Source organism: Manis pentadactyla, chromosome 2 (assembly GCF_030020395.1).
Source record: "Manis pentadactyla isolate mManPen7 chromosome 2, mManPen7.hap1, whole genome shotgun sequence".
In the NCBI taxonomy this organism is placed as follows: Eukaryota; Metazoa; Chordata; class Mammalia; order Pholidota; family Manidae; genus Manis; species Manis pentadactyla.
The window spans coordinates 206,342,236-206,368,329 of NC_080020.1; the positions used below are offsets into that span (position 1 = coordinate 206,342,236).

The window sequence follows — 26,094 nt, forward strand, 5'->3', positions numbered from 1 at the left end:
GCCAGGATTCTCACTTGGCCCTGGTCGGCTAGCTCACTACACACGTGTGAGCAATATGTTGCTATTGATGCTACATAAAGAGCTCCGCACAGTGGTCTAGGTGACACAGTGACACTGCAAGGCTGCAGGAGAGCTGAGACAAGACTAGAGACTGGAGTGGTGGCAGCGCTGAGGACAGAGACTGGGATGGCTGTGTGGGCACAGAGGCCTAGAGGCAGAGACCAGCTTGCTGCATGCAGACTTGCTCTAAGTGGACAGGATTCTAGTGATTGACCTGCCACCATGGGAATGAAGTTCGGTATAAACCCTTTCACCCCAAGAATGTTCCATTGTCATTTTTCGGTCTCCTTGAATCCATAGTGAACTTGCCCAGGGCTGAAACTCACTAACAAGACAACTCCTCTATGCCTTGAGCTGCCAGGCCCTACTACAGTGGTTTAAAATACCAACCATCAGGGTTAAAGGTAGCAGGATGACAAAACAAGAGGAAAAGATAATCAGAATGGTTCAGACTGAAAAAAGAAAAGAATAAAATAACCTGATACAGAGCCTGAAATAATTCCACAGAAACTCAATCACTTCCACCGGGGAGTATATATAAATTAATTAAGGGAGGTTGTTCCCTGGAGGGGAAGTTTCCCAGTATGACACAAAGCTTGACATCCTCATATCTGTTTCTTAAATATCCTGGACCCAACTATATATTTCACAAACATGTTTTGAGGTAACGACCACTTGGCCACAAAATTTAGAGCAGGAAAAGTGGAGACCCTTACCAAGTTCCTTTATCAATGAATTGGGGTAGAGGGTAGAGGGTGTTGAGGCAGGTGGGACAAACTCTGGTGAAAGATTTTCAAAGGGGCACTGATTCTCTCAAGTATCAGGTGGGACTCCAAAGCAACAGGTATGCACATTGGGGGCGAGGAAGTAACTAATTTGCCCTAGCTCCAACCCCAGAATACAAATGCTCAAACTCTCCAGTCCAGAAGCCTGGTAGATCCTTCTTCAAGTCTTGAACACCTCTGCCAAAGGGTCCTTTGAGGGCTGTACATTCCCGTGTGACCCTAATTTGCTAACTAGCAGAGGGTGCAAGTGGCAAGGAGGAAGTTCTCCTTGCTACATCATACCCAAGGCCCAGAGCTGGCCCAAAGGCACAGAGTCCTAGCCTTCTGTAGTGGTCACAAAGGCAAGGGCAACAGGCATCTGCACACTAACCAGTATCTAAGAAGTCTGCTGCCCATCCTCCCACGGTTACCTCAGAGGGTGGGCAGCTAGCCAACCTGGCCAGGAGCCTAAAGGCAAAGTTCTTGCAGTTACCTGACATGAGGCAGCAGAGATTAATCTAGATGACCCAATGCTGCTGGGTGCCACAACGCACCTACTGAACAAGAGGGGCACAGGCTCTTGGTGATGGCCCTGCCTTCCCTTCAGATGGCCACAGGACACAGAGCAGTGGAGAGCTGGGGCCTCTGGGGATACTGTCCCAGAAGCAGGGGAAGTAGGGCAGGACTCCTGCTCTGCTGGCTGCCCAGTGCTGGGTGGAGTGGTTCTCTATCACCCTCAGTCTAGGATGCTAAAGTGTTACCAGATGAACTGTCTTGGATCCTAAATGTTTCCAGCATCCACCACCTCAGGGACGCCACCCCTGACATCCTGGTCTTCAGCTTCCAAAGAGGGAAGCTAGCTTTTAGTAAACTCCCAAAATACAAAGAGAATACACCCCCCTCCCTATACTTGGGATACCAGGGTAAATTTCAATCCTGAACTACACTCAGAGATAGCACTTCTCTTGCTAAAGAAGAGACAAATCACAACTTAATCCTGAAGGGACACCCCACTACAGAGAGAGGAAGATAGCACAGTTAGGGCCTATTTACCTGCCCCTAAAAATAAGCCTTGGGCCAATCAGCACATAGGAACTCTATGCTATGTGATCCTTGCCTTACTAATCAGATTTGATTTAGATTACCCTAGACAATTTCTGTCATCTGTTTTCTCCCTCTTTTTATAAGCCTAGGAAAAAATTAGAAGGAAAGAAGGTAATAGGGAACAATCTCTTTAATCCCCAGGAAAGGAGGTTTAAGTAAGTCTCCCTTGCCGCTGCCACCAGGCACATAAACCAAGCCAGCATGGCACCATCTAGAGGGGCACCATCTCCACTGTTTTGGGTCTAGGTGGGTCAGGAGCTGAACAGGAAGCAGGGGTTTCACCAAACATGAGGCCCACCTTCACTCAGACACACCAGTGCAAATGCATCATATGATCTAGGTGGTTGTGCAATCACGCATGCTACTGTTTCCCCCCATCATGCATGCTGGGCAGTTAAGAGTCAAGTATGGAGAACTGTAAGGTTGGTAGGCTGTCCTGAGCTTAGGGAGACTAACAAGAATCAGAGCTCACATTACCAATTCCAAACATCCCCCAAGTCCTCCTATAATTACAGGCATTAGTGTCAGAATAGGATCCAACCATATTGTCTTTTTTAATGATTTATTTACTAAGAAGCAAACAAAGGACAAGAACAACACTTGAATTAATGTCTTAAATTCTACCTTCCCCAGGGAAACAAAGCCTTTAAAATGTAAGGGACAATCCCACTTAAGCAGCTTGGCAGAGAGTCCAGTCCTTCTTTTCTTTTTTGGGAGGGAGGTTCTGAAATACACACCCTTCCTACTTACAGTGAATAGTATCCCATTATTATGTGAATTAATAAATAGTAAGACCTTCAAATATTCTAATTTTGCCTTTTTACCAACTAAAAAGTTAAAAACCACAAATGTAACAAAACCCAGATACTTAGTCCTAACTAGGAACGCTGTTTCTTCTCCTCTGTAAAATGGAGATGAAAAGTTGCTCTCCCATATCCACCAGCTGCCTCAGTAAGATACTTTCTGTTAACATATAAACATCCATTCTGCATGCTTGTGTTTCTCTATGTTTACGTTTATGAAATTAGAATGCATCTGACAATCAATGTATACATTTGATATAGGGCTTGTCCCAAAATGCTCTTATTAAATAAAATGTTCTAGAATCCAGGGAATTTGTTCCCTTGTGGTCATAAAAATCTCTCTCCCCAGAAAGTAAGATTTTTTTTTTTTAGTGAAAAGTCACTTGGCCTTGTTTCTCACAGCAAATAAAGAAGCACCAAGAATGCAGAGGTGGTAACAACTAAACCCGACACCACGGAGAGAGATCTTGCTGCAAATTATTTTTTTGCCAAGGAACTCAGCCTCACTGCCTGCATTCCATGGCCTTCAAACAGCTGACTCTACTCCACCACTGTGAAGCTCCAACTACCCTACCCACAAAACAGTAAGTTAGAAACACTGATTTCATAGGGCTGTTATGACATTACAGTAAGTTATCCATGTAATTTTACTACCTTAACAGATACATAGAAGGGATCTCTGATATTAGCTATTTTTTTTCCCAGTATGTCTTTTTATTTTATTTTATTAAGGTATGATTGATATACACTCTTATGAAGGTTTCACATGCAAAAACAATGTGGCTACTACATTTACCCATATTATCAAGCCCCCACCCATACCCAATGCAGTCACTGTCCATCAGTGCAGCAAGATGCCACAGATTCACTATGTGCCTTCTCTGTGCTACACTGTTCTCCTCGTGATCCCCTACACCATTAGCTATTATTTTAACCAATATATGAACAACTACAGCAGCTAAGTAACATGCTTAACTAAGAGTTAATTCCTTAAGTGTTAGCATTCGTTTAGAGTAAAGTAAATATAGTTTTAGAAAACTGCATTCCTAGGGTCAGAGGGAAAAAAAAGGAAGAAGAGTAGGGAAAATGGTGTGGAGAAGAGAAGGGAAAGGAAAAAAGAAAAGCTCAGTATATGTTGATGGAAGCTTGACTTGAGAAGAGACCACAGAGTAAATTTTGACCCAGAAGTATACTAGGTAGGATGTAGGCTAACCTGCTGTAACAATGAGGCTGACAATCCCACTGCTCAACAAGCTAGTCAACTGTGCTCCTTTACATACAGTTCAAAAGTAGGTTTGCTGTATGCAGGGGTGGTCCTGGGAGGGTGACTATTTCCCCATGTGCCCCATTTCCTATAGGCCTGCCATCCCCCAGAAGTGCTGTTTTTCTCCAAATTAGCACATCTGGCCAGCCAGCATCATGTCTGCCCTCCAGATGTGGGACAGAGGCAAGAGAAGAATTATAGAACAGTCAACTTCCTGGGCTGAGGTCATCCCCCTGAAGCTGCACACATTATTTCTGCTCACCTCCCCCTAACCCCAGGCCTAACCAAGCTGCAAAGGAGGACAACTTTTATCCCAAGGGAAAAGGGGAGAGTGGCTGCTGGGAAGACACTGAGTTGCAGAGAGTGAGTGTCTTACTCTGGAGACCTTGACCAGCAGGAATGAACTCAGAGGACCACTGCATTGCGTGTCCCCCTTGACAAAGCATCTCTCTTTTATGAACCATACAACTCTACTGTTAAATAGGTCAGGAAGAGCAGCTGTTGCTATTTCCATTTTACATAGACTTTTGAAGGTGTTTTATGAGTTCAGAATAACGCAACTAGTAAGTGGTAGAGCCAAGATTTAAACTCAGGTCTTCTGACGTCTAAGTCCATTGAGCCAGTAAATGATGGATCTGGGCCTGTCCCAAGGACTGCCTCCAAATTCTGGCTCTTTTCCACGCCACTAAATTACCTCACAATCCTGTTGCTTCCTTATCACACCATGGGGGATGTGGTGGAAAGCTACATCCTCTCAACCAAGGAAGAGGTTTCATCCTGTGAATTGCTTTTTGCTAACAGGAGAACTGTATGCTTGATTCAGTTAAATAACTCTGTGTTGGAAAAAAAAAAAAAAAAAGAAAGGGGGATTACTCCCTGATAGGATAAAACTAACTGTAAATCAATGATTAATGCATGCTTTAAATACCCTTAATTTTGATCATTTAAAGGGTGTCAGATGATCAGCTATGGAAGTACATTTTTCTGATAATATTCCTTTCTCTTACAAAAAAAAAAAAAAAGCAGTTCCTGTGTGGTGACCTCCAATAAGTTCTTCACAATGGTATAAAGGGCATATCAAAGTGTGGGCAAAGGGTCTGTTTGTGTTTATACAGAGGATCAAAGCCCAATTTGGCTACCCAGAAAACAAAATAAGATACGATATGAAGAAGAAGTTCCAACATCAACATACTCTGGAAGTGTCATTCCAGAAGATGATCATCAAAAAATGTCAACAAAGATCTTGGCGCTGTTGCAGTTATAGCTGTATTCATCCCACCGGTTCCTGGAATTGCCATTGGAATGAAGAAGGAGATATCTATGCTGGCCTGTGCATACAGTAAAATAACAAATTTGACTGGATCTATACTGTTGGAACTCAACCAAGAATTAGAAGAAGTGCAAGTTGCAGCACTGCAAAATCTTGAGACTACAGACTATCTACTGTTAAAAGAACATATGGGATGTGAACAATTCCCAGGAATGTGTTGTTTTAAATTGTCTGATTTTTCTCAAACTATTCAAATTCAGTTAGACGGTATCCATCATATCATAGATAAGTTTTCACAAATGCTTAGGGTGCCTAACAGCTTTTCTTGGTTTCACTGGAGATGGCTGGTAATTGTAGGTCTGCTTTGGTTATGTAGCTGTATTCCTATTATGTTAATGTGTGTGCGCAATTTAATTAGTAGTTTAAAACCTATACATGCTGAAGTTACTCTACAAGAAGATATGTCAAAGAAATAACCAATCTTCCCATGTTTTCTTTCATCTGCTACTTCTATAGCTTTTCTTCTTCCTTCCTAATTACAACCCTTAAATAGAATTCGTGCCTCATATCGAATTTACCGAGTATCATAATTCTTCCAAGTGGTAAAGATACCTCAAGACAAATGCTGGGCATAGAAGCTACAGGGCATAAATATGCAAAGAAGTAAAAAGCTAACCTTTTCAAACAATATGGCTTCTCTCTCACTTACCAACTTTACATTTCCCTGTATGGCCCCGGAAGATGACTGGTTAGCCAGAGACGGGTAAGATTCCTCAAGGGAGGAACAACCTAAGACAGGCACAGTCGCAGGGGTCCATCAGGTGAGAACTTGGGGATCAACAGAGGTGAGGCTTAGAACCTCACCCCTCTGTTCTGAGAGAAATCTTCTGCATCCATGGATGTTTTGTTGCCCTTGTCTAGCTTGGATTAATACTTAGTCTATAGGCACACACCTGATCATCTACATTTGCTCTCTTACAGCACTAAACTATGTTTTCTACCTTTATCTTGCATCTACCTACCACTTCAGCATTTTATTAAAAATAATAATAATAATAATAAGGGAGAAATGTGGGATTCACATATAAATCAAGTATAAAAATTAAATGAATATTCATATCTGACCTGATTGTTTGTAGTTCATAATGCGTGATCAAAACTGAAAGTTTCTGTGATGACTGCCCTTGTACTGTTCACCATGTAAGAACTTATTCACTATGTAAGAATTTGTTCATCATGTAAGAACTTGTTCGTTGTGCTTCAGAAGATCGGAGACTGATGAGAATTAGGCTTGGGGTGGATTAATGATTGTGCATTGAGTCCCCTGTACAGAATTTTATTGTTGTTAACTGTTAACAACCATTTGATCAATAAATATGAGAGATGCCCTCTCAAAAAAAATAAAAATAAAAATAACTGTGTTGGATATTTAATATCTATTATCGTCTATTAGGAGACTCTATTCTCACTTTCCTGGGGAGGGTTGCCTATAATGGTAATATAATCAACCCTTGGGGTAGTATTCCCCAATTCTCAGCCTGTTTTGCACCTGTGGTTTGCCTTTTGTCAGTGGTGTGTATGCTAAAAGGCGGGGTGAGGGTGGGAGGAAGGATGAGAATTAAATTATTTCTTTCTCATGTGAATGGGAGGAGCCCTTTGTTCCACCTCCTGAAAAACTACATTGAAAGCTGTTGCTGCCCTGGGACAACCACAGAACAGGTTCATTAGCAGGGAGCCAGCATGGCTGCTAAGTCCAAATTTGTTGACTATATTGATGAAGCTCTGGAAAAATAAAAAAAAGCTACTCTCTCTCATTTGTTTTTCACCTATCAGGGGATTCCTTACCCGATCACCATGTGCACCTCAGAAACTTTCCAAGCCTTGGACACCTTTGAAGCCAGAAGCGATGACATAGTGCTAGCATCTTATCCAAAGTGTGGTAAGTAACAAATTATTCTTCACAAGGACACTTTTTCAAAGGGGGTATGTTGGGCACTATGCAAGGCACAGGTGGGAGGAGGGTAGTTCATGTGCATGAGGCTGGCCAGAAATCAGGGAGTAAGGCCACGATGGTTAAGAACATAGCTTGTAAAACCAAAATCTAGAACTGCTAGATTTAGGCAGCCCAGTGGTTTAGGGAGGAGGTTTATGTGAAAAGAACATGTTGCATGATGGATATAAGAGATGCACCATGAAGCCAGCGCACAGAAACGTGAATGCCGGAAAGTCCAGTGGCCATTGAGCACTCATAGTAGTAGAGATTTTCATCATGATGTTTAACTGAAGACAAAAGCATGGCCACAACTATAATTTATATGATGATTTATATGATAACTTATATGTAATAGATTATTTTTCAGGATCAAACATCAATCCTCCAGTTTTTCAAACCAGTTTTACAATGGTCATTCATCAGTAGAAGATAAGACATTAAGAATCTAAATTCTCCTATTTTACACAATCTACTTTTGATTTTTTAAACTGTTATTTCATATGTGTTTATTAAAGCCAACCTTCCTTAATATTTTTCTTTCTCTTAATCGATTCTAGGTTTTTATAAAATCAAAATTATACACTCTATAAAAAATATTCATTAACTTAAAGTCAAGTAATATGTAATATATGATACACAATAATTTCTATAATTGAACACTGTTCTATAAGGAAGATATTCTGGATTCAAAAGGAAGCATTGTCTCTTGTTAAAGGAGAAATCTGAGAAATATAATGACTTGAATTTTAAAATAATATAAGTAAATGCTGTTTTCCACAAAACACTGTTTTTTTCAAAGGCCAGGTTACTTCAAACACAGAAGAACCAATTGTACACATCAGAGAATGGTTGTAGATTTTAACTGTTATGCCATACATGCTAAAGTAACATAACATGCCTTCACTATATCAAGATGCTTTAATGAGCTTTGATTTTCTGATTTTTCTTACAGGTTCAAATTGGATTCTACACATCATTAGTGAATTACTATTTGCTGATTCTAAAAAAAAGTATCAACATCCAGAATTCCCCGTGCTTGAATGTGGGGACCCAGAAAAATATCAGGTTGGTACAAAACAGCCTTTAAAGTTACAGTAAATTACTACAAAAAGACTTCTTCCATTTGGGGGATTTTTAGTTTTGAGTTTAGAGAGTAAAATACTAATAATTAATACTTCTTGTGTGCTTACCATATCATCCTAGCACTTTTCATGGATTATCTCCTTTTTGTTGCAAAATAACCTTATTACCATTTTACAAAAGATAAAACTGTTAGAGACTTGCCCAAGGCCAAGGAGCTAATAACTTTAAGACCAAAGATTTGAACTCAAGTTTTCTGATTTGAGCTTCTTAGCCTCTACATTGCATAGGCAGCCTACTGAAAAACAAACAAACAAAAAACAGTAGGAGGGAAAATAAGCTGAGAAACCTGAGGAAATGAACTAAAACCAAAAAAGTTGTATCTCTGAAGACATTGACATGGGCAGGATTCTGTTAGGAGGGTTACTCCAAGGCCTAGACCATTCGAAACTTAGATTATGTCAGCAATCCCCAGTCTTTGCCTAATAAGATGTTACTTCTGATTTCCCTCTCAATTATGACTCTGGTGTGTGTGTGTGTGTGTGTGTGTGTGTCGGGGGGAGGCAGGGGGAGCGATGGGAAAGGATCAGGAGGCAGCTGAGAGAGTAAGTCACTGAGGTGTATGAAGGTTATAACAGGTCAGCCTACCTGTATCACTCACCTCAACAATATCACTAACTGGGGCTTGGGTGTGAGACAGATGTTCTGCTCCCTGCCAGGGAAGGCAAGGACAGGGTGAGGGGAGATGTGTCTCAGGACCTTGATGCCTGCACAGAACAAGGCGGATACACACACACATACCTAGATACTCCAAAAATGCATCTGGGGAGAGGAGACTGTATTCAAGAGGGAACCACACTCTCAGCAAAACGTTCCAAAGTGTTCACCACCAAGACTTCCACCAGACAGACAGAAGAACTCAGTCACTAACAACAGTCACTGGACTGGCACTTAGGAAACAGTTTTCTGGAAAGTGACGGAGACACCTGGCATGATGAGAAATACAAACTTGAACGTTGGATGCTAGCCCACGCCATGGTAACAGAAAGACACTTTGTAAATGAGATGTTCGGGGACTGTGGGGCAGGGTGGGTTGGGTTGGGGTGGGGAGGTCAGTGCTAAGTCCTGGGTCTGGTTAACCGCAACCTCAGGAGGCCTCAGAGAGGCTAGCAGCCTTGGCTCTCTCAGGACCAGCTCAGCACTTGTGCAGAGGAGTTTTAAGAAGTTTTTTCCTAGGTGAGAAACGGATGGGCTATTGCATAAACTGGTCTCTAAAGAGGCTATTCAGCATCACCTTTAGAAATAATGCTAACATTTGTCCAGATTCCCATCTTCTCTTTTAAAAATGTATTACACCACAAGTCAGAAAAGTTTTCTAAAATATATATATTTTAAGATACACCTGTATCTAGTCTTTACATTGCTTACAGTTTTGTGCTATCATACATTTTCATGAACATATTATTATATGTGTATCTATTTTTGTTACAGTTAACTCTCTTTTTCCAGCTGGATATTTTTCTAATCCTTTTAGGAACTTTATCATTTCTCATATGTCTTTATGAGATTTTGTTTGCGCAGTTCAGTGGAAACGGCATTCTATAACTTAATCTGAAAATTGCCATCTGTGCAATTTTGCACAAAGTGCCTAAAACCTCAAAGTCCATTGTTAATCCCTAAAATGGGGGTTACCATATCTACTTGAGAGGATTGTTGAGAATGAATATAAAATAAGTCTAAAACTAAGAAGTGCAATTTAATGTAAATCAAGTATTATGACTACTAATCACCACTGAACCCACAGCATCGATTTAAAATGTTTTTTTATTTTTAAAACCTAAACTTTTCCCTTGCTTGAGTAGAGATTGCCACTAAGTTTTTACAGGGCAACTAGCTATAAATGTCTAAACATCGTTTTATCGCTTAAATTGACGTGACCGAGCAGCGAGTGATCTCTACAAGTGTGGAAATGAAACTTAAAAGCCTTCACTCCCTACATGACCTACTAACGGTCTGGTTCTGAGATAAAACCCCTAACACGAGCAGATGCAACAGGCAACTTCATTTTTAAAATATCAGTAGAAGTAGGTTACAACAAAAAGAATGAATCACCAAGTCCTCATAATGACAAGAATTTCTCTCATAAAATATTTCTCAGGTATTTAAGTGACTCCTGTATTTCAAGTTCAGTTGGGATATTTGACTGCATGGAGTTTTGTTGTTAAACAAAACAAAACAAAAAAGATTGAGATATTAAAAATGGATTTGAAGGAACTATGAAAAGGCTTGAATGTTTCTGTTAAAGACTTTCAATATAGAAGAGATCCAAAACGGGGGAAAGGGTGGACAGCAGGTAACAGGCTGTCTTGAACCGAAAGGATTTGTTATGATTGTGGGGAAAGGTAAATTTTTCAGAGTGACAAAAAAGAAATGGTAAGCAGGATCCAACAAGGGAGTTCAAAAGGAAGATTTTAATGAATGAATGAATTATGATTGTCTGTTCCTCACACCTACAAAGACAAAAGAAATGAAGAGAAAAAAAAATAGAGGAGGAAGAAGAGCAGACAGCAATAGTAATACCTGAAACTACAGATACTAAACTTGGAGTGATTCACTACACACACACACACACACTTTTACCTTTCACCTATCATGTTTATTTTTAAGAGAATGAAACAGTTTCCATCGCCAAGGGTTTTCACAACTCACCTCCATTACGACAAGTTACCTGGATCTCTCTTCAAGAACAAAGCCAAGGTGAGTGTCCTCGCCTCCTGGAATTTTAGTTTGAGGTTTTCAATGTATAGGTACTGGCTTTCTGAGCTATGTGATGAGTGTGCTACTCACCATAGGATTTTAATAAATTAAGTGTGAGGTTTAGTATTTCTTTTGTTGTTTCTTTCTTCAGATATATTTGCTACAGTTGCCTTCAAATTAAATGCATTTTCAGCTAGGATATAAAACATATAGGTAGAGTAGAACATATTTTACAATCTGTTTTGTGGTGAATAGATTTAAGAATCCCACTAGGATATTTAGAGTGTGTAACAAAAGAACACACCCTAGGAAAATGAACAAAAATTGTTTCTTTGTTTCTTTCTCGTGAGCACTATTTACTTAAGGTCTGAAACTATTTCATTTCTGGATTTCTCATACAATAGCAATTTCATCTCACATATGTATAACTATAGTGCTTTGGTGACTCATCATTTACATTTTGTTTCATTAACCAGTTTTGATTTATTCTCACAATGATTAGTTTTCACTCAGTCCTTTTTGTTTTCTGTCACCTGGTCTCCCCTCTATTCCTTATTTCTTGGCACCTCTTTTCTTGTCTTAGGAAAAGATCAGAGTTAATTAAAATAAAGATTTATACTCTTGAAAACCACAAATAAGAAAGGGAGGATAGCGTAGTAATAGCAAAGAAAAAGGAGGAAACAGTTCTAAAGGAAGGAGGGGAAATAATGGAGGAGAAGGAAGAGCTGGACATAAACTACGAGGGAAGTGGAGGTTTACAATCAGCAGCTTTGTGATCATGGCACATGAATCCTAGAAGCTTTGAATTGCAAAATACCTTAAAGGTTGTCTACTCTAATCACTGTTAGGTGTTTAAATTCCACTAAGTGGCTGGCTGGACTATGATTGAACACCTCCAATCATAAGGGAGCTCCTCTATCCCCCATGCCAGCCTTGGACAGCTCTGTTAAGCCGTCTTTATAGTGAGAATCTCCCAAATTACAAAAGCCACCAAAGAACATTAAATTTCCCCAGTGTAATGCAGTTAAACGAAATCACAAGTCTAGGTGACTCTTTTCTTCTCCCCTTAATTATTCCATAAGAAAGAGAGCTAAAGTAATTTATGAAGCATTTGGATTTGGAGCATTTAGGCTTTTGAACAAGGTCTCACTTTTGGCAGAATACATGGGCAAGAGAAGAGTGACACAGCCAAGGTGTGAGGGTGATGCTGGGGATTCATCCACACTCCAGCCAGCTGGCCCTCGCCATCCAAACTTATGTCGTTGTAAAATGATAAATTGCTACAAGCCAGGGCAACGAATGAGTAATAATCAGAAACCCAAATATAAAACCCTCAGGGGAGAAGAATCTGCTCTGTTTGGATCAGGGACAAAGGTGAGTTTGAGATCTGACTGAAAGGTGTGGCCCAGCCCACTTATCTCTATTCAATTTTATCCTGTTTGGCATGACTTCATTTCTTTAGCCTGATGAGATGTTTTGAGATCCTGATACCCTGTTCCATGTCATCTACAAATTTGATAAATATAGTTTCTATATCTTTATTAAATCATTCATTAAAATTCTGATGATGACCCAGTTGGGACCGGGGAATGCCATTAAGAACCTCTAGGCAGGTTTACTTTAATTATTTAGCCTCCTTTGCACATGAGTACTCAGTCAGTTTTTATATGGCTAATTGCTCCTGCTTCTGGCTTACATTTTGCCCAAGAAATCATATGCAACAAATCTACTGATGGAGAAACTATGTCCAAGAAAAACCTGGTGTGATTTGGCAGCAGCTTGTTCTCAGAGGACCCATGGTGCCCCGTGGTGGTTACTGCTTTCTCTTATATGTGGCCTTAAATCGTCTATTAGTCAATTCTATAAATTTCTCCCAAATGGAGGTCAGGTTTATAAATCTGTACTTTGCAAAATCCACACCTTGCTCCTTTCCAAAAGTGAAATGACATCTGCCAGTTTCTAGTGTTCTGAACCCCTTGCACATTATCTCAGATTCCTCAGAGGTCACTAGCAATGTTCAACACGGTGCTCTCCAGTTTCCTGTTCTTGAAATGGAGATGTCAGGCAGAAGGCCTAAACTCCCTTGGAGCAGCCAGGCGGTCTCCTGAAATCTTATAGTTCCTTGGGTTTCGGTTTGCTCTTTACAGAGTTTATTTCACACTCTTAATCCAGAAGAATGAATTCCTTGCTCATCAGAACAGACATAACATGGGAAGTCAGAGGCTCTGCTTCAGCCACACCACCCATCACACCTTGGGCCCCAGAGTGGACCTGCCATTCTTTGATCTTTTCCTGCTACATTCTAAACATTATTTTCACTGTCCTTGACATAATTTTGCAATTTTTACTTTATTTGGCAGTTTGACCATTCAGACTGTGCTCTCATGGCTATTCTAGTGAGCTTACTCTTTTTCCTTTTTTACATCTTCTACATATGCCTTTTTACTATCTAAGGCTATTAGCAAAGGTTCTCAGCTACAACATCAACTTCTTTTTCTTCTTTTTTTCTCCCTTCCCCTGAGGCTGTCTCATCTGCCACCTGCTGTTCCTTGGATTCTTACTGTCATTTCTTTCTGTATATATAACAAAATGATGTAGTGTACAAGGGGACACACTCTTGTGAGGATGTTGCACACAGTATCACTTTTCCAAATATGGAAACATAGACCTAAACTAATTAACTTAGTTTTTTCTCCCTAGGTATTGGTGATATTCCGAAATCCTAAAGATACAGCAGTATCTTTGTACCATTTCCACAATGATGTCCCTGATATTCCAAGCTACAGCTCTTGGGATGAATTCTTCAGACAGTTCATGGAAGGACAAGGTATGACTATGGTAAAAGAATTCCTACTTCAACAGATGACCACATAAATACAGAAAAGCATATGAGTTTAAGGGTGAAGAAAGAAAGAAGACAAAGGTGGGTCCAGGAACCAGAGCTACTTTTAAATGAAGTTTTAGAGCTCCATAGTTCTGTGCATCAAACAACACATTACTCTTTTAAAAATAATTTGGACAATTTACATGTTGACTATGAGACAGAGTGGTCGTAGAACAGACATGGGATAAACAGGCCTATACAGTCATGTAGAAAAGCATTTCTATTTAATTTCCCCCAAGTCTCTGTATAACAGAATGATTTTTTTAAAAATGATGCTGAGAAACCACACCTGAGATATTTGTTCACCAGAAAGAAAATAAGCTTTGTCAGACCATGTTGATGTTTTACCTCTAGTTATTGATAATCACAATTTTATAAGTACCTACTAATGCTGCAGGTAATAAATTAGGTGTTGTATACACATGAGTTCATGTAAGGCTACAGCAAAGTCTGAGTCAGGCAGTATCAGCCCCACTGCACAGATGAGGAAACTAATCAAAAAAGTTAAGTTACCTGCTAATGGTCCCACTGCTTGTAAGTGGCAGAGACTATTTCGGGTACAGCGACCAGAGAGGAATAGATGACTCCTCTTACTAGAGGCTCTGTTGAGTCTTTACAGTGTAGAAGGAAGAATTAATGTCAGATGACCCTAAAGAAGCTCTTGACAGGTCACGCTAAGAGGACCACTTTTAAAGGTAATCGGCAAAGAGGTGCTATACCAGCCCACGTGCAAGGGCACAGGGTATGGCTTTGGCTCCTAAGAAAAGACTGAATATTGGGGTTGGGGTGTCAGAGAGAAAAAAAGGGCACAGAAGGTGCTTATGAAGCACTACTAAGAGAGCTTTGATTTCATTTCTAACCACTAAGACAGAATGAATACAGTTAAAGCAAGTCTGAAACGATACCCCATTAATAGCACAAGAGAACATTTAATGATGAGAAACCTGTCGCCATTGGGACAGTCTGTTTTAAGGAATGTTTGTTTCTCAATCCATCCCTTTAGCCTAATTATTCAATTGACATGGTAAAATGTGGCAGTGATAACTTGGTTGGCTTACTGCTTGCAAACTTGTTGAATTCTATTTATGGAGGCAGCTGAATGTACTGGAAAACATGGGATTTAAATGGGAGTCCTGGATTGGGCTTCATCATTTACAATTATATATGAATTATTAATATTAGATAGAATAAAATAGCTACCACTTACTGAGCAATTATTACATGCCAGGCACTAGATGCTATCCCTAGCATACATTACTTAATTTCCATTCTCATAGGAACCCTATGAGGATAAGGAATAGAAAGGTCACACAGTCATTAAGTAGTAGAGCTAGCACTTAAACCCAAATTCAAATCACTCACTGCCTGGGTGATTTTGAGCAAGATGTTTGATCTGTCTGAACTTTAGTTCCTTACTTGCAGAGTGAAGTTGAGAATATCCACCCTACAGGAGGTAAGGTGTGCAGATAGCATTTTGTTTGGAAGCACTAGCTCTGATATCAAGACTGACATTTTTTTCCCTGTGTTTTTAGTTTGTTGGGGAAGCTATTTTGATTTTGCAATTAATTGGAACAAGCATCTAGATGATGAAAATGTTAAGTTCATATTATATGAAGACCTGAAAGAGGTGAGATTATGATTATTAATATTCTATAGCAAAACTTATTATAAACAATAACAAGAGCACTTGCTTATGTCTGGTTGTATGAACATTGTATTCAAGTAAAAAAAGAAAAGGACTATCCCAGATATATGGTACAGTGCTAAGAAAAAAAACAAACCATGAATAGGTACTTAGATTGTTTATTTAATAGAAATAAAATAATGCTTAACAACCTATTACCAATAGTGGCTGCTTTATTTTCCCTTTAGGCTAGATAGCCCAAATTAGGGATGGCAAAAACAATAGGTAGGCCTCAACTGAGATTTAATTGAACACACATTTGGCTGTGAGTTGATCTTTCTATATATGTTATTTAAAAAAATAGTTTATTCACAAACATTTAGTGCCTCCTTTCTGTTCTAAGGAAGGAGGCAGGTAAGGCTGGGGCAGTAGGGTGAACCAGAGGAGATTAACCAGTGACAACAGAAGTAAGGGGCCTGGGGTGGAGTACGAGGAATGGCGTGGCAGGCCTTTGAAATTACCTTGGCACTCACTGTGAGTGAAATGGGAAGCCACTGTAGGATGTGAACAGAAGAGTGAAAGTAGCTGATGTCTTTACTAAGATCATTCTGGCTAGTGTGTGAGAACATACTGGAGAAGAGTAAAGAGAGTGTAAGGAAACCCGTGAAGAGGCTACAGTAGGCAGGGGAAGATGGTGGCTCAGACCAAAAGGAGCAGTGCAGGTGCTGAGAAGTGGTTGAATTCTGAATACAAAAAGCCAACAGGATTTGCTGCTGCATTGGATGGGAGAAAGAGCAATGAGAGAAAAAGAGAAGTCAAACAAGACTCCAATATTATTGGCCTTACCAAAGGGGAGACTGAGTTATTATAATCTAGGTAGGAGATGGCAGCAGGTAAAGCAGGATTGTGGGGAATGTCAGGATTTGGGTGTTGGACATGTAAGTTTGAGATATTTATTAGTCATCCAAATGGAGAGGTCAAGTAAGCAGTTGGGTGTAAAAGTCTTGAAGGCAGAGAGAGTTCTGGGCTGTCGTTATAAATTTGTCACATAGAGGCATTTAAAGGCATGAGATTTCATATCTGTGTATGTAAATGTATGGATAGAGAAGAGCAGAAGACCAAGATCTGAGCCCTGGAGCCCCCCAACCCCCGCCATATAAAGAGTTTGGGAAAAATAGGAAGAATCAGCAAAGGAAACTAAGGTGTGGCTAATGAGGTGGGAGGGAAACCACAGTCCTGGAACTGCAGTGAAGAAAGTATGTTAAAGAGAAAGGAGTGTGTCAGATGTTCTCTAACTGAACTGAGTTTTTAACATTAGTCTCTCTGACATTCTTATCAAAGGAAAGTATAATTGAATCCATCCCAGGATGTATTAGTATAACATAAAAGAACATACTAATTGAATCTTTTCTCCTTCTAGTCTAGAATAATCTTTCTAAAACTTGTGCTCCGTGAACTGTCAGTATTGCCCCAGATGTTAATAATTTTTTATTGGGGGCTGGAAAAAAGGTTGCCTGTTCAAATTTATTTGGGAACTGCTGTATTAGATAGTCTGCTCATTTGAGAGAGTCACATTGTACATTGACATATTAAAGACTGACAGATCCTATAAGGGAAAAAAGCTTATCTTTATTTAACTCAAAGGATTCCAAACTTATTTGACCTCAACCATTCACCATCCTTTTTTTCTTTTTCCTCATGAAACATCTATAACCACCTTGAAGTATATTGGTGTTTTGTAGAATACAGTTTATAACTGTTCTGGAAGATTCATGAATGTGTACTGGCTAGGAATACTGTTGAGGGATTCACAATCTACAAAGGTATTTAGGGTGAATTTCAAGGTAGTTTCTAATTTTTACAATTCTAAAAATTGGACTTTCTTGAAGGAATTAAATATTAGCTGTACATAGAATTCAGGAGAAAAGAGAATTAGAATGAACATGTACAAATGCATTAATTTCCTCACTGGTCTAGATTGGTACTTTATAATAAAATTAATATCATCTTAGGTAAAATTCTAACCTACTAATTAATGCCTACTGTCATTATACCCTGAATAGTTGAACAACAGTCATAAATTGAAACTATAAAATCACTACAGAATATCTTGTAGGGATATCTTAAATATTTATACAGAAGTATTAAAGTAAGTCTAAAGAGACAAACAGATGAATCAGACAGTTAGGCTGAAACATTCTAAGAAGACTATTTTGCTCAGGACACAATTCCCATAGAAAGATGTTTATCCGTTAAAATTTTGTTTTCAGAATCTGGCTGCTGGAATAAAACAAACTGCTGAGTTCTTTGGTTTCTCTCTAACTGGGGAGCAGATTCAAACTATCTCAGCTCAGAGCACCTTCCAGGCAATGCGAGCCAAGTCCCAGGAAACTCACGGTGCTGTTGGCCCATTCCTGTTCCGCAAAGGTAAAAGTTGCATTAGTTTCTGGGACATCCATCCCTTTGCACGTAGTGGTCAATCCAGATAACTTTGCCTTAACTAAGACAGGATCTTCTTCCCTCTCCCTTAATGAGAGTCTGGACATGGTTCAGAGGTAGAACTGGCAGCCCCAAAATATCTTTGAGAGTACCAAGTCACTCCTGTCTTTCTGGTTGTCACCTTGTCATGACAAGAAAACATCTGGAGTTCCACCACTACATGAAAATTAAAGGATTATTTTATTAAAATAAAAAGGGAATGGCAAGAGACAGAATCACATGTATTAGCTGCGTGAAGCCCCTTTAAAGAACATTGCAGGAAGCCTCACGCAGGGACTTCTCATTGGTTACCTCTCACTGTGCTATTGGCTGGGAAATGTGATTTCTTTTTTCATGATTGCCCAGTTAAAATCAGGGTTTTTGTTAAGAAGGAAGAAGGAAAAAAATAAGTATTGGATAGGCAACTAGCTGTCCCTGGCACTGAGGATTTTCCTAAATTTCATTAAATCACTCTAATTTCTTATGGTAATTTATGATAATATAGCTTAAGGACTGGCAGGTTTTAAAAAAAATTATTGCATATGTAATAAAAGTATTATGTGATTTAAAGGCAGAATATCTAACAACAGCTATCATTTATCAGGCATCTATCATATGTTAGACCCTTTGCTGGACTTAAGTTTTATAGAAAACAAGATATTAAATCCTTAATTTTACAACTAGGAGGAACAAAGCACAGGACTATTAATTGTCCTTGTCACAAACCTAATCAACAATGGAGTCAGCATTTGAACATAGTCTACTTGACATTACTACATTTTGTCAAATGAAGACCAATATAAAAAAATCCACTATAAGTGGAACATTGAATGTAAATCTGGCTTTGGTTTAATTCCTGACTGTAACCCTGATTTTTATGCTTTATTTGCTTTAAGAAGGGGGGAAAGAACTTTTCTATACATTATTAATCAAATACTATTCAGAAAAGGAAAAATCTAAAATAAGGTAAAAATCTAAAAATTTCACAATATCCCTTGTAGAAAATTCAGAAAGCACAGAAAAATGTGAGAAAGCACTAAAAATTATCCACGTTTCTCCCACCAGAGGCAGGTTTAACTTTCTGGCCTACTTCTTCCAGCCTTACTCTGTGCAGTTGTACGTAGTTGATAACATCTGTAAACAGTTTTGTGTTTTATTTTATTCCTTTCATATATCTAAGCATTTCCTCAAATCATGAAACTCTCTTTATAAACATACATTTCAATCGTTATGCAACAAGGAATTTACACTTTCAACCCAAATAATCAAAAGAAGTAATTCCTTTACTTTTAAAAGCAAAAAAGAAAAACATATCCTAATCTCAGGCAAAATAATAACTTTTTGCAAAAAATTCACTATCTAAGGTCTTAAACAAAACCTTCTATAAAAGTTTAACTTCTCAAGGGGAGTTTAATGTATTTAAAAGACTTCAGAGGGGGAAAAAAAAGACTGTCAAAGGGTAGAGTTTTAGATCCTAGGTATTGGGAGATGGGTGGGAATAGGAGAGTACTGAGGCCAGGAGACCCTTGAGTGATATAAAGAAAGCACATCACCCACCACACAACCACAGGGAAACTCCAAGGGATATTGTTATCTTTATAAGAGAAGTTACATTCATTTTTAAGACTAATTTTTTCAGGCATCCATTTTCACATTTTGAAATGAAACACCACACTGACAAATGGTAAAATCAAAAAGAAATATTCTAACAGATGTCCGGGTCTGCTGTTTTTTTTTGTGTTGTAGGTGAAGTTGGTGATTGGAAAAATTTGTTCAGTGAAACTCAGAACCAGGAAATGGATGAAAAATTCAAAGAGTGCTTAGCAGGCACTTCCCTAGGAGCAAAGCTGAAGTATGAATCACATTGCCAGCCTTGATTCTGGTCAGTTCAACAGGCCTGCATATTTTTTTCCTTAATAATAATTTAATTTAAACAATTAAATAATAGTTTGATCAAATGATGTTAATTAACACTTAGATATAAATAATACAAATTTAACAATAATAACATATGAAATTTTTGAGCACAAACTTAAGTTTGTTCACTTTTTTAAGGAAAGGCCATTTAGCTGACCTAAAGGGATACTATTGTTAATGTAGTACAGTGGGGCTTTAACTTCTTTCGTGCTCTGGATTCACATAAGATCATAAGCAGATCCCATCAGAGACATAGCCTAGTCTGTTTGAGCAGAGATAGTTAGGCTCCAAATGATGCACAGCTTCTATCCTCCCATAATAACTCCTGTCTTGCCCACTATGGAACCAGCACCTGTGGTGGCTCTCAGACTCACTGCTGGGGAAAATTTAAGTCCAATTCTGCACTGAAATAAGATTAATAAATTCTACTTTGACTCAAGAAAAATGCATTGCTTATCTAATCTGTATATGTCATTGCAGTAGGCCCTTTATATTTATATAAGAGGACATTATATTTCTATTTACCACCGCCTCTAGTTCAAAGCTAAAGATTAGAGATTGTGTTATTTGGTATAAAGGCTTTTCTACCACAGAGTCCCAAGCAGTCATATGGAACTTACAAGAGACGTAGAGAATGTTCTGGATAAAAACCTTTTAACAGTCTTAAATATTTACATGATAGCTAGTTCTTCTCTAAAACTAAGTTCTGTACAGTTAAGAATAGAATGATTCATAGAAAAGTTAAATAAAATGGCTGCGAGGAAGATTATAGGACTACTATTTCTGGTAGTATGGTAGATTAGCTACACTGAAAACCCTCTCACAAAACACCAAGAATGACTGGATAAAAATTCCTTCAGTTGCACTGCTCAGCTCCCAGTAGAGTAAGCAGACACCTCAGAGACCAAAACCAAAGAGGTAACAGAGAACTAGACCAAGTAAGAATCAGAGATGACATTGAGCTGCCATTGAGCAACTTGTCAATATCAAAGAGGCTTGGGTTTTAATGACCAAGCGCACGTGATTTATACAGGAGTAGACAAATACGACAAATAGAACAAAACAGAGCTGGCAACGTGATGCATGAATGTACAGAAATTTCAAACATGAGAGAGGTGGCATTGCATATCAGGAAGAAATAAAACTCTTCAATATTTACTGCTAAGACAATGGTCAGATCCTTATTTTACTTTGCTCACAAAATGAATTCCTTGTGAATTAAATAACTTTATGTTTAGAAAAGATTTTAAAACTTTAGATTTTTAGAAGCAAATACAAGATAATATTTTTATGACCGCAGTATAGGACTTCTTAAACAAGTAACAAAAAGCACACACAAAAGGGAAGTTATTTATATTTTTGACTACATTTAAATTTAAAATCTTTGTAAAACAGCATCCTTAAGGAAGTGAAACCAAAAAAAAATGAAATGGCATAACAGAGACTTGGAGAAGGCATTCAACAAAAGGTTAACATCTAAAGTATTCAAAGAATAACTAAAATCAATAGGTGAAAGAAAATGAAACCTGATAGGTAAAAAGTATAAAGAAAATAGGTAGACAATTTGCAGAAGAGGAAACACAAATGGCAAACATGTAATGAGAAAAATGTAATAATTAGGAAAATATAGATTAAAACAAAACATACCTCAGCATAATAAAGGTCATATATTATAAATCTATAGCTAATGCCATACTCAACAAAAGCTTAACGTTTTTCCTGGACTATCAGGAAAAAGACAACGATGCCCACTATCACCACTTACACTCAACATAGTACTAGAAGTCCTAACCAGAGCAATCAGTTAAGAAAAAGAAAAGAAATAAAAGGCATCCAAATCAGAAAGGAAGAAGCAAAATTCTCCCAATTTGCAGATGGCATGATATTATTATTTTTTATTAAAGTATCATTGATATACAGTCTTATGTTGGTTTCAAATACACAACACAGTGGTTCAATATTTACCCACATTATCAAGTCCTCACCCCCTCTAGTGCAGTCACTGTCCATCAATGTAGTGAGATGTTACAGAATCATTAAGTGTATTCTCTGTGCTGTACTACTGTTCCTGTGAGCGACCTATATTGTGATTGCAAATTATTGTGCCCCTTAATCCCCTTCCCCCTCTCCCTGCCCTCCACAGCCCCTCCCCTTAGGTAACCACTAGTCCCTTCTTGGTGTCTATGAGTCTACTGCTATTTTGTTACTTCTGTTTTGCTTTGTTGTTATATGCCACAAATGAGGGAAATCATTTGGTATTCATCTTTCTCCACTTGACTTATTTCACTGAGCGTAATACCCTCTAGCTCCATCCATGTTGTTGCAAATGGGTTTCTTTTCTTTTTATGACTCAATAGTATTCCATTGTGTATATGTACCATGTCTTCTTTATCCACTTATTTATTAATGGACACTCAGGTTGCTTCCATATCTTGGCTATTGCAAATAGTGCAGCAATAAACATAGGGGTACATATGTCTTTTTGAATCTGGGATTTTGTTTTCTTTTGGTAAATTCCTAGGAGTGGAATTCCTGGGTCAAATCATATTTCTATTTTTAGTTTTTTGAGGAACCTCCATATTGCTATCCACAATGGTTGCACCAATTTACATTCCCACCAACAGTGTACCCATTTCTCCACATTCCTCACCAGGATTTGTTATTTCTTGTCTTTTGGATAGTGGCCAGCAGATGGCATGATATTATATATAGAAAAACCCTAAAGACTCAACCAAAACCCATTTGAACTAATAAATGAATTTAGAAAAGTTGCAGCATACCAAGTTAATATACAAAAATCAGTTGCGTTTCTACACACTAGAAACAGATTATCGGAAAGATAAATTAAAAAAGCAATCCCATTTACAATAGCATCAAAAAGAATAAAATACTTAGGAATACATTTAACCAATGAGGTGAAAGATCTATATACTGAAAACTGGAACATTGATGAAAAAAAAATCTAAGAAGACCCAAATAAATGGAGAGATATCCCATGCTCATGGATTGGAAGAATTAATATTGTCAAAATGTCCATACTGCCCAAAGAGATTTAAAGATTCAATTCAATCCCTATCAAAATTTTTCCACAGAAATAGAAAAAACAATCCTTAAACTGGCAAGGGTCACAAAAGATGCCAAAGAGTCAAGGCAGTCTCAAGAAAGAACAAAGCTGGAAGCATCACACTTTCGGATTTCAAAGTATATTACTCAGCAATTTCCCAATGCAGGAACAACAATTATTATTTTTCACTTGCTACTAAAAAGGGAATTAAAAATACTTGACACACACAAGATTCTTTTATCTGTATCTAGCTAGTTATTTTATATTTGATCATTTGATCTAACAGTTACCTATGAGTGTCAAAACTGATAAATAGATCTATGGTACTGGCTATAGGACAATAATCAAGTGGGTGCTCACTAAGAGTTACATATAAGGTAAGGCATCATTGAAAATTAACAAAGTCATCAGAGATGCTTCTACTCAATCTATCTGTGTGTGTCATCCACTCCCCCAAACATTAAGTTTCCTCCTTTTCTACAAACACTCCATCCTTTAGAAACTCACTTCTGTATAAACACTTAAGGACACTGTTGTTTTTGGCCATTATTGTATTTGCAGCATAATGCTGCACATGCTAGGCACTCAACAAATAAATATTTGTTGAACATGTTAATGAACGAAGGGATTTTTTTCCAAGAAGTGTTTTTCAGAATATCAGATCAGTTAGGGTGCTTTTAATATAATAAACAAAAAAATCAAACATAAATTGGTTCATACTAGAAAGAAAAGGAAAGGGAGGGCTCTTAAAATTGACCAGTCTAGGATAGGTCTGGTTCAGGTGAGGCTTGATCCAGAGCTCAAAGACTTGATTCTTAATCTTCACTTCTCAACTATATTCCCTCAGTGTAGGTTTGATTTTCAGGAAGGTTTCTCCTGTTCAGTACTGGAAACAGAAAACCACTGTAAGAATGTCAAGCAGAAAGATTTAGTAGGAAGTAAACACACAATTGTTGGTAGGGATGGCAGAAAGGAAATCAGGTGACTGCCACTGCAGTTGCTGTCCAACGCTCAGGACCCCACCACCACCACCACTGTTGCCACCATAGATGCTCCATACCCCTGGAGAATTGACAAGGGCACCTGGAATCCAGCTTTTGATGAGGCATGGAAGCTTGCTCATCAGTTTGTTCTGTCACAGAAGGATGGGCTTATCCTCCCTTCTGTCTTCCAAATCTTGTACCACTGCTCATCAGTCATCGGCACAGCTCAAATTTTATCCAGAATTTTAACTCCATAGATACCTGAAAAATGTGGCTTTAACCTTCCATACATTGTGTAATTCAGGAGATGAGGAGACACAGAAGCACTGAGAATGGAAGCTATGTAAGAATTAACTATCTAGTACAGTACAGTCCTACTGATCATCTTTTAAGCAACATCAAAATGACATTCCCACCGAATGCAGCTGTTCCCTCCTTCCAATGAAAGCATGTTTATCCTAGCCCCTAAATCTTCATAATCATTGCTATGGGATGTTCCTTCTTCTACTTTAGTCACAATCCCACCTTAAGATTCTCTGGTCTAAAGAACTATCCTATAAAATTAACCACCACCAGCAAATCTCACATAACAAGAAAGGGAAAAACAATGAAAAGAAGTTTATTATTAATACATACAAAAACAAAGCATGGAAGAAAAAAAATGCATAGTTTCGATAGTCCTTTATTCTTGTTTTTATAACTTCCTTATTCACTGTTCCCTTTGCCCTCAGAAGTCTCCCCAGCTAGTAGGATGACACAAACCTTCAATCCTGAAATATCTGAGCCTTTAACAGGCCTGTCTTGGACAGCTCAGCTGTAGATTTCCATTAACATTTATCATGGACCATGGAATTACGAGAGAAACCCATGTTAAAGATATGCTCATCCCTGACTCAATTGTATGGCTGCATCACTATTTTCCCTTGGTAATTCATATTAATCAGGCCCTGCCAGTTCAGTAACCCCCTTATTTTCTTGATGGTTTGGTGGCATGATGAACATACAATATCCAGACTATGTGTCCTCTAGTAGAAACAGAGCCCAATATCATAGGAGCACAAAGCACTATTTTGCAGGTGCATAATTAGGTTTAATTGTGGGAGACAACACTTTCATTTATACTGTTTTCTGGCCTCATGTATCCTGGCCATGGAAAAAAGAGCAACCTAGTTTAGACCATATACTGCACCTTAAGGTCAGCACACCCAAGCTTGCTAAGTGTTTTCTCCTACCTGGGTCTGTAACTGAGACTTCAATACTCCATCCCACTGTCCTATGAAACCAGCTGGGTGATGAGGTTCATAATAAAATAAAAGCATTGAATCCCATGATAGTCAGTATGCTGCCTTATTCCTTTTTCTATAAAATGGGTTCCTTAGTGAGAGATAGTGAACAAAGTATTCAGAATGTCCAAAAATGAAGATGCTGGCAGAAGCACTGCAGGAAGGAGCAGCACATCTGTATCTGGAATAAATGTTAACTCCACAGAAAGCAAATCCCTGCCAGGGCCATGAAGGAAGGGCTCGTGTGTAACCAGTCTGCCACCAAGTGGCTGGCTGGTCTCCCTTGGCAGTATGGCACTCCACACTGGGGGCTCAGTATTGGTCTCTGGTCGGTGCTCAGCAGCCAGATTAGCCTTGAGAATACCATGCTGATGAACGCCCACAGACCATCCATTCCTACCACCATAGCCTCTTCATTCATTTTGAATATGCACTGGGGTACTTGGGGAAAAGGCTGACCGACATGTTCAGAAGTCTTCTTGCCCACCTGCTTCTCAAAAGCCTCCGCAGAAGATTCATTCAGAAGGGAACCCAATATGCTCATCCTGTGTCCATTCCAAGTGGTTCAACATCATTTTTAAGACCTCCTTATCACCAATTCTCTGATCTTGTTCCTTCCAGATCCCTGAATATTCCACTGAACTGCTAGCCACTGGTCTGTCCAAGGCACTGGCATGCTCTCCTTCCAAGTGACAACTTAATGTACTTCTCAGAGTTCTGCCCTCTGGATGGATTTCCTCTCTTCACTCAGCAAAAGTTGGGCAGT

General features: G+C 38.7%; 1 protein-coding gene across 1 annotated transcript; it reads left to right on the forward strand.

The window, feature by feature from the left end:
- Positions 1-7,005: 7,005 nt before the first annotated feature.
- SULT6B1 (sulfotransferase family 6B member 1) lies at positions 7,006-20,379 on the forward strand. Its single transcript, XM_036931652.2, is given in 7 exon segments — positions 7,006-7,204; positions 8,211-8,323; positions 11,006-11,095; positions 13,796-13,922; positions 15,512-15,606; positions 17,874-18,030; positions 19,828-20,379. Coding segments are annotated over 7 exon segments (912 nt in total). The 3' UTR covers positions 19,959-20,379.
- Positions 20,380-26,094: the final 5,715 nt, after the last annotated feature.